This window comes from Nothobranchius furzeri, chromosome 2, assembly GCF_043380555.1.
Source record: "Nothobranchius furzeri strain GRZ-AD chromosome 2, NfurGRZ-RIMD1, whole genome shotgun sequence".
Lineage (NCBI taxonomy): Eukaryota > Metazoa > Chordata > Actinopteri > Cyprinodontiformes > Nothobranchiidae > Nothobranchius > Nothobranchius furzeri.
The window spans coordinates 90294567-90303287 of record NC_091742.1 but is presented as its reverse complement, the minus strand read 5'-3'; the positions used below and the strand labels follow the sequence as shown (position 1 = coordinate 90303287).

At 42.4% G+C, this 8721-nt stretch overlaps 1 protein-coding gene across 3 annotated transcripts; it reads left to right on the top strand.

The window, feature by feature from the left end:
- The first annotated feature begins 280 nt into the window (after positions 1-280).
- Positions 281-8514, top strand: LOC107374444 (L-amino-acid oxidase). 3 transcript variants are annotated; one of them, XM_070548277.1, is made up of 9 exons: positions 304-401; positions 702-757; positions 1408-1466; positions 3064-3284; positions 3423-3535; positions 3759-3960; positions 5015-5083; positions 7017-7153; positions 7327-8514. In XM_070548277.1, exons 3-9 carry the CDS (start codon positions 1436-1438, stop codon positions 8108-8110), a joined length of 1557 nt encoding a protein of 518 aa, XP_070404378.1. In that variant the 5' UTR covers positions 304-401; positions 702-757; positions 1408-1435; the 3' UTR covers positions 8111-8514. The 3 variants fall into 3 exon arrangements, with proteins under 3 accessions (XP_054604648.2, XP_054604649.2, XP_070404378.1); XM_054748673.2 differs by lacking the exon at positions 702-757 and having other exon boundaries at positions 281-401; XM_054748674.2 differs by lacking the exon at positions 702-757 and having other exon boundaries at positions 289-401; positions 1412-1466.
- The last annotated feature ends 207 nt before the right edge of the window (positions 8515-8721 follow it).

The window sequence follows — 8721 nt, the reverse complement described above, 5'->3', positions numbered from 1 at the left end:
AGGTCTCTGCCGGTGGGATGCCAAACCAACAAGCCACAGCCGTGAAGCTGGAATCATAAGCAGTTTCTCTTTACTTCGTTCCATCCAAACCCACCAGACACGTCCGTCTGTGTGGTGGAAAAGGAAAACAGCTAAAAGGGAAGCCATGTGGTTATCACACAGTGTAAAAAAATAACAGGCTAATGAAAGAACAGCATCAGCTCTAGTGACTCAGAGTCAAACCGTTTGATCATGAGACCCGGCGGATGGCATGAAGTAACAAAACAAAAGCAAAAGTGATTCTGGAGATTCCCGCCAATCACAGAGAGGCCCGTCAGTGAAGCACATCACATAATCCAGTGAACGTGTAATCCAGAGCACACAAGACACCAGCACGAGTCACCGTCTGCACTCCTCCACAGGTAAGAAGCTCTCATTTCATCTGAAACTAAAAGAACCTCATACAGTAGCCATGTCTTCAACAGGGGTGCCCCCAGAAAATTTTGATGGGGTGGCCAGACGGGCCTCAGACAATGTTGGGGTGGCACACCAAAAGGATCCTTATGGTAACGCTGGGAGAGATTAGCTTGTGGCGAAGCAATGCATTGTCCTTTATTTGTTTTTATTAAAACACAAAATGTATCAAAAACACTTCACTCAAATTTGAGAAACACAAACATTTCAGATAAATTAATTTCAGTTATTTCTCATTTTATTTTTAGTTTGATTCACCTGTCGTCACAAAAAACCAGAGATATAAACTTTTCTGCTTTAAATGGTGAGCAGCAGAAACATATATCATTTATTTTTGGTTTAATTATTTCTTTACTGGTTAATTGTGAAATTGTTTATTGTGTTTTACATTTATGTCTTGAATACATTAGATTGATTTATGGTTTCAGTGAATGTTAATATGATTTATTAAAACAGGTTTTCCCTGGGGGTGGGGGTCAGCAAATTTCTAGGGGTGGCCATGCCCACCCCTTGGGGGCACCACTGGTCTTCAATAGAATATCAAATTATTTAAAAACGCATGAAAATTATATTAATCATTAAGAAAACAGCTAAATCAGTAAACCAGACAAACACAACAGCAGCATCAACACCTGGTGATTAATAAGTAAAAACAACATAATTCATGCACTTAAACTTCTTTATGTTCATCCATCCATCCATTGTCTGAACCCGCTTTGTCCGGGGGGGGGGGGGGGGGGGGGGGGGATGGGGCTGGTGCCTATCTCCAGCGGTCAATGGGCAATCAGGCGGGGTACACCCATGGACGGAGAGCCAGTCCATCGCAGCTTCTTTATGTTCAATAATGCTAAAAACTATTTTCATGTAAAATTCAATAGATAGAAAATGACTTCATTGTTTAATTTTTCTCAATGTTTGCATTTTCCTTTGATCTTTTCCTTTTTTTTTCTCAAGCAAGTTCAGACAAGCGTGTAGCGTAAGGATGGGCGAGCTCGTGCAGAGGTGGAATTTATGTGAGTATCGTACAAACATGCATATAAAATGTTGTCACATCAAACATTAAAGACATTTATTATTGAATCAAATGAGTTGTTTGAGTTAATGCTTTATTTAGGACATGGTATCAATTAGTTTTGCAGCAACAACTTTTTAATGATTGGTATTGTTTTCAGAACCAACACATCTGATCTGTTCTATACACTCTAAAAAATGATTGATTCAATCCACACCATTTTTGTCAGGTTCCACATGAATGTATTTTGTGTTGACAGCATGAAAAAATGGACAATCTAACATGTTATGGTTGAATTAATGTTCATATTTATTTTTTACAGTAGGTGTGAAATACCTGGATTTATGCCGTTTCTTCTGGGAAACTCACCTTTCTATTTTTATTCATTATTTTAATTGCTTAAAGAGCAAGTCACCCCAAAATCAACCTTTTTTTCTGTTAAACTATATAAATGCGTGCCTAATCTTGCTGCAGACACGTGTAGTCAACAGTTTTGCACTTTAGTGCATTTCAGTTAAAATTGTAATTTTCTGCCTAAAACTGTCAGTGTTGTGCCGTTGTCGGGTAAAAACTCTATACTGCATTAGAATTTAAATCTGCCATTGCTATTGGCTAAGAGGTACCCTAGAATGTTAGCTGGTACCATATGATGTCACAATGTCATTGTGAGCCTGTGTGTGTGTGTGTGTGTGTGTGTGTGTGTGTGTGTGTGTGTGTGTGTGTGTATTTGTTAGCGGCTCCACCCTCTCGGTCTGCTAGGCAACAGCATTTGTTGCATTTTTCAAACAGGAAGTGGGAGTGGAGTAATACTCTGGTAGGGGGTGACTTGCTCTTTAAGGTTACAATAATAACGCACTGTGTTTGTGTAGTTACCTGTGTTAATTTTTCCCTATTCTTTAAAATGTGTGGGCTGCGAGTGAATGTCCCCAATGTGACATCAAAAAAGTCTATTCTATTCTATTCTATTCTATTCTATTCTATTCTATTCTATTCTATTCTATTCTATTCTAACTGAAAGTGTTTCTCTGATGCTTAAAGCATTGTGACTCTGGGTTTGAGGTTCCAAAAGGTACACACACCTAAATCAACTGGTTACTTTAGGTGTGTATTAATCATGTCTCTCTGGGATTTTTCCCAGGTGGGCTGAAGCAGGTGGGTCTGTCAGAACGGACAAAGCATTCTTTCTATACATGCTAGGGGGCGGGACTTGACCTGAGCCAACCACAAGGTTCTGGTTTTGTTTTGGCCTCAGCTTTCAGATCACATCAGAATGTCTCCATTTTACCTATGCTTCTGATTTAATGTCTCGTGTACAAAACCATCATAAGGGTGGTCCTACTGAACGAGCCCAGGCGTCGTATTTCATAACATCTATAACTTTAGTTTAACTGTTCACAGGTGTGAGCCAAATCAGAACAGAGAGGTTCTGCGGGTCCTATTTATGTCCTTTCTCTATAAATGTCTGGAAGTGGAGAGGGGGTCGGTCTCCAGAAACAATCCTTACTCTTACAAACTTGAGTTTCAGCTCACAGTTGTTAAAGAAAACACACCTGATATCTGAAGAATCTGGTTCATCTGTTTGTTTCTGTTCATTCCAGTTCCTGTCATCGTGTTCCTGCTCGCCCAGCACCGAGCCACTGCCACCTTCAGTCTGAAGGAAGAGCTGTCCGACTGTCTGAACGAAACCGACTACACCGATCTGCTGAACACAGCCAAGAATGGTCTGCATCACTTCAACAACTCTCACCATGTTGCTATAGTTGGAGCCGGCGTCGCTGGACTCACAGCCGCCATGTTGCTGCAAGATGCAGGGCACAAGGTAAACCTCACCTTACACGTTCAGAAATAACCTCTAACCCTAACTCTAACCAAGGTTGCGGGGCATTAGATGTAGCATCCGTTTGAATTTGTTGCTTTTTGAGAAAACAGTTCTGAATCTTTCACTACGTTGACACAGGTGACCATAATAGAGGCCAGTGAACGCGTCGGAGGCCGTGTGCACACCTACAGGAATGAGAAAGAGGGCTGGTACGCTGAGTTTGGAGCAATGAGGATCCCCAGTTATCACATGTGAGGATGCCTCTAATTTCTATAATTGACCTTTCAAAGTAAAAGCATGCTGGCATTATATGCTGCTATTCGGAAAGATCATTAATGGTGTTGTTAGGTGCTTGACTCATCCTTGTGGGGAGCAGTGATGTCAATAAAAATCAGAAGAAAATAAAATCCTGGACCAGAAGTGTCTGGAAGTGTCACATGCGCCGTAGTCAACAATGTCTTCATTACTGAACAGGATCGCCCGCTGGTTCATCCATAAACTTGGCCTTCAATTGAATCCATTCATCATGGACGACATGAACACATTCTATCTGATTCGTGGGAACCGGAAGAAAACCTACGCTGTGAAGGCAAACCCCAGCGTTCTGAATTACAAGCTGCCAAAAAATGAGAGAGGGAAGTCAGCCACCTGGCTGCTGAACAAGGCACTGCAGAAGGTAGGTTAAGTAGCGTTTCACCACTGAATAAAGTTTTATCAGGACTGTATAACGACTTTATGCCCGACCAAACACAATCACCCCGGTTTTACTTACCTATCCATTAGCAGCATGGCTAGGTCAGAGTCTGCAGTACATGCTGTTCTGTCAAAAAGAGCTCTCCAGCGAGGAAAAGCCCGCCCAATGTTAAGTTTGGTCTTTGCTCTTTTGTATTTTCCTTTTCTTTTCCTAGTTTCCTCTGATGAAGGTTAGCGTTTTTTGGTGGATCTGTTGCTGCACAGTTCTCTAAACCGCGGGTCTAACACAAACGTATAGACGTAGATGCCCCGTGGACTGGCGCTGCCTACTAAAGCTGCCGAAGGTTCTCCATTCGCTACCAGTGTATTCAATTCCACTGAGGAAGGTGCTTACCCAACAAAAAAACACATTTATCACTTTTTTTCACAAAATCAGACACATTGTAAGGCACGAAAATTAAAATATAAATATAATTAAACCAAAGAAATAAAAAATACATTTACATAGAAAATCCTATCAGGTGGGCTAGAAAAGTCACTAGTAATCCTACGTTATCTGTTTTCAATAGTAGGCCAGTTGTTGTAACTGTAGGCTGCATGAAAACGGGCATTGTTGCTCACTCTGCATCGACTTTGGAGAGTGAGGAGACCCATCCAATATGGCGGCGACTCTCTAACGCCCAATGGGGTGTCTACGTATTAATGTCTATGGGGTCTACATCTACATGATAATTCCAGCAGCAGTGAAACAGACGTTGGTCCCCATAACTATCACAGCTCTGAAATGAACATAATAGAGGGTGGGATGCCACCAAAACCTTCCAAAACACGTTATTCCATTAAAGTTGCAGAATGTGTCTTTAAAGACAAACAGATTTTAACGCTACAACATCGTTTGATTCAGGATCAGATATAAATGATGAAATTACGTTGTAAATCACAAACCGGGTTTGGTTTCATATAAACAGACTGTCACTGAAACTCAACAAAAAGTAAATAAACAATAAATAAAATATTGTCTGATCATTTTCCTGTAGGTCAAAGATGAGGTGGAAACAAATGGCTGCCAAGCTATGCTGAGGAAATATGACCACCTCTCTGTAAAGGTAACACCATGCGATCTCTCTGCGAGCAAGCCTGAGTGATCTGATGATTCATGTCCAGCCGAACAAAGAAAAGACGCTCAAGTCAGAAGACAATAGTCGGCAAACTGGAATGAGGAGCGGCCAAAGGAGGCGCGAGCTTTAGGGTTAACCGTAGAGATGAATTTATGTTACGTAATTTAGTAACTTAAAGAGCAAGTCACCCCCTACCAGATTCTTAACTCCCACTTCCTGTTTGAAAAATGCAACAAATGCTGTTGCCTAGCAGACCAAGAGGGTGGAGCCGATAACAAATACACACACGACATTGTGACATCATAATCTACCATCTAACATCATAGTGTACCTCTTAGCCAATAGCTATGGCAGATTTAAATTCAAATGCAGTGCTGAGTGTTTACCTGACGGCGGTGCAACACTGACAGTTTTAGGCCGAATATTTAAATTTTAACTAAGATGCACTAAAGTGTCAAATTATTATCTACATTTGTCTACAGCACGATCAGACACTCATTTATATAGTTTATCAGCAAAAAAAAGTTTATTTGGAGTGAGTTGCTCTTTAATCTCCATGGTTATTCCTCGCACCTCCTCTAGCTGCTCCTCATTCCAGTTTGCTGCTTCTGACGACTGGAACGAGCTGCAAAAATCACTGAAGCTCACTACCTACATTCCATTATCTTCCTTCAATAATTCATTCATCAGTGTGCTTCTGAGTACTTAAAAACTGCTCATAGTCTGGTTTGACTGCTTGTACATAATGAGAATAGTTCTTTGTTTTTATGTCTGACTGTTTTGATCTTATTTTTATCTCATATGTTTTTATCTCACCTGTTTTTCTTTGGTGTGAAGCTAACTGTGTCTGTTGCTGCGGCCTCTTGGCCAGATCGTCGTTGTAAAGGAGAACGAGTACTTTTATATGAGGAAATATAAATATGAGTAAATAAAAAAAATAAACAAATGGACAGAGCATAGGTTGAGTCCAAGGGTTGTTTCAGCACCCCCGGAGTGTCTCGCCAACGTTACTTACTCCTGATTCACGGGAAGTGATCGTACTTACGTGTTACGTGTGCTTTGTGGTGAATGTGACTCATGGCGCCCATACCTGTTGAGCTTTTGTGATCACAACTTACTTTCATGTCAAGATCAATGCCAACCAAGCAAAGATTACAGCAAAACAGGAGGATGTTTGGTCAAAACTACTAAAGTTCATGAGCTTCTTGGGAGTGAAAAACTCTAAAACCTCCGAGGCTTTTTGGCTGAGGGATCCACATGCAGTACATTTCTAAAAGTCCGTGTTTTTGGCTGCAATATAAATAAAGGAGTGAACTTCTGTCAGGGGTCTGAATATTTTCTGTACCCACAGTATATCTGGAGAAAAAAAAGATCTCAGGATGACCAGGGACAAAACAAGACCTTCCTCTCTGTAGGAATTCCCACCCTCTTGTGGGATCCCAAGGTGCTCCCAAACTAGAATGCAAAGCAGGGAGGCTGGAGCACTCAGGAGAGTAAAAGAAACTAAAATTTTGACACATTGTGTTTTCATTCTCTGATAAATACACACTGTGTTGAAACATTAGTTTCTTTTACTCACTCGAGTGCTCCAGCCATCCTTTGTTCTCACTGAGTTGTTCGGAGGCTGTGGAGCACCGACCTATGAGTGGTCCATTCCATATCCGTGTTCCCAAACTAGCTTAGAGATATAATCCCTCCTGGGTCGACTCAGGTGTCATGACTAAAACGCCTCCCTTAAAAAGTGTCCGAACCACCTCGGCCGCCTTTTTAGTCATGGAGGAGCAGCGGTTCTATTCTGAGAAACTCATTTTGCTCATTACTCAAGTCTCGTGATCATAGTTGAAACGTAGATCATGTGGTAATTCCTGAGCCTCGCTTTGCGACTTAGCTTCCCGAACCAAAGACTGCGTTTGTCCGACAGGAATACCTGAGAGCTGAGGGTGGTCTGAGCGCCGAGGCGGTGAGGATGATCGGGGACTTGCTGAACGAGAACAGCGTCATGCACATGGCTCTGACCGAGATGATCTACATCGAGAGCGATGTCAGCGACAGCACGATGTAAGTCTGGACAGATCCCTACGCATTATGGGATTATTAAAGTAAATATCGGAGGAATACCCAGATGTTTCTTTAATGGTCACGTGCTTCAGGGTGAGAGGGTAACATCAACGTGGCACGACCCAGATGAAAGGAACACCCGTTGAACTTGATGTTCTCCGCTTGTTTTTAAGGTACGATGAAATAACTGGAGGAACGGATCTTTTGACAACGGCGATGGTGTCAGTTCTTCAAGCCTCCATCTTCCTGAACTCCCCTGTGAGGCGCATCCGGCACTCGGATAAGGGTGTAACCCTGTGGTACGAGACCGACCACTCCTCCTTAAAAAGTGTCGATGCCGACTTCGCCCTGGTCACCACCACCGCTAATGCAGCCCTCTTCGTGGATTTTGATCCGCCTCTCTCCCTCCCAAAGATGGAGGCCATGAGGGCGGTTCACTATGGAAGCTCAACTAAAATCCTCCTCACCTTTAGCGAAAAGTTCTGGGTGCGCGACGGCATTCAGGGAGGGAAGAGCATCACAGACGGACCGTCTCGCTTCATCTACTACCCCAGCCACAGCTTTCCTGGGAACGACACCGTCGGCGTCCTTCTGGCCTCCTACACCTGGGCTGATGACTCGCTCTTCTTCCAAGGAGCGAGTGACGAAGACCTGAAGGAGCTGGTCCTCAGGGATCTGGTGCAGATCCACGGGGATTACATCAGGTCTCTGTGCACTGGGGTAATAGTGAAGAAGTGGACCTTGGATCCTTACAGCCTTGGTGCCTTCGCTCTCTTTACACCGTACCAACATCTGGAGTATTCTGCAGAGCTCTTCAGGAATGAAGGCAGGATCCACTTTGCTGGCGAGCACACGGCCTTCTCTCATGGGTGGATCGAGACGTCAATGAAGTCTGCAATCCGAGCTGCCGGAAACATTAACGATGTAACCGGAGTGCGACACCGAGACGAGCTCTAAGATCCCACAGTTCGTGTGTCAATCAAGCAGTTACCAGAAAAACGAGCTCAATCAGGCGTTAACAAAACTGGATTTCACTGGAATTGAAAGAGAAGTGAGATTTTGTATTAGACACTGAGAAAGTCCAAGAGTTTCCTCAGGTATCAGGTTGTTTCCACACAGTTTGAACTCATTTCAAATAATGGTCTAATTTCATAAAAGTTTTTGTCATCTCATTATATTTTAAAGCTGTTTAACACAAATTGATATTAGACGTCACAAAAACATAAAAGACACATTTGGATCTTGAAGTTTTCATTTATTTTAATAATTCATGATATCTTGGTATGTTTTCCTACCTGCCTTGAGGAGGCCTGCCAATATTCTGCTTTTGTACTTTCATAAATGAAAACAGCTTTGAACCTGAGATACAGACGTGTATAATTTCTTAGAACTTCACTAACAACACACTGGTGGCCTGATGAGGTTGTAGCTTAAATGGTTATGTTGCAACTCTTTCATATTTTAAACAATTTTCTTGAGCCAGAATGTGCTAAAATAACTCTTTACAAGGCAATGAAAGGCTACCCAGCCTCTATCGCCCCCTGTGGCCAGAATATCACACTTGCAGC

Coding starts and splice junctions, on each gene's coding strand:
- LOC107374444 (XM_054748673.2), top strand. CDS start 1,436: ATGGGCGAGCTCGTGCAGAGGTGGAATTTAT. Junction 3,285..3,422: donor TGCAAGATGCAGGGCACAAG/GTAAACCTCACC, acceptor ACGTTGACACAG/GTGACCATAATAGAGGCCAG. Junction 5,084..7,016: donor ATGACCACCTCTCTGTAAAG/GTAACACCATGC, acceptor TTTGTCCGACAG/GAATACCTGAGAGCTGAGGG.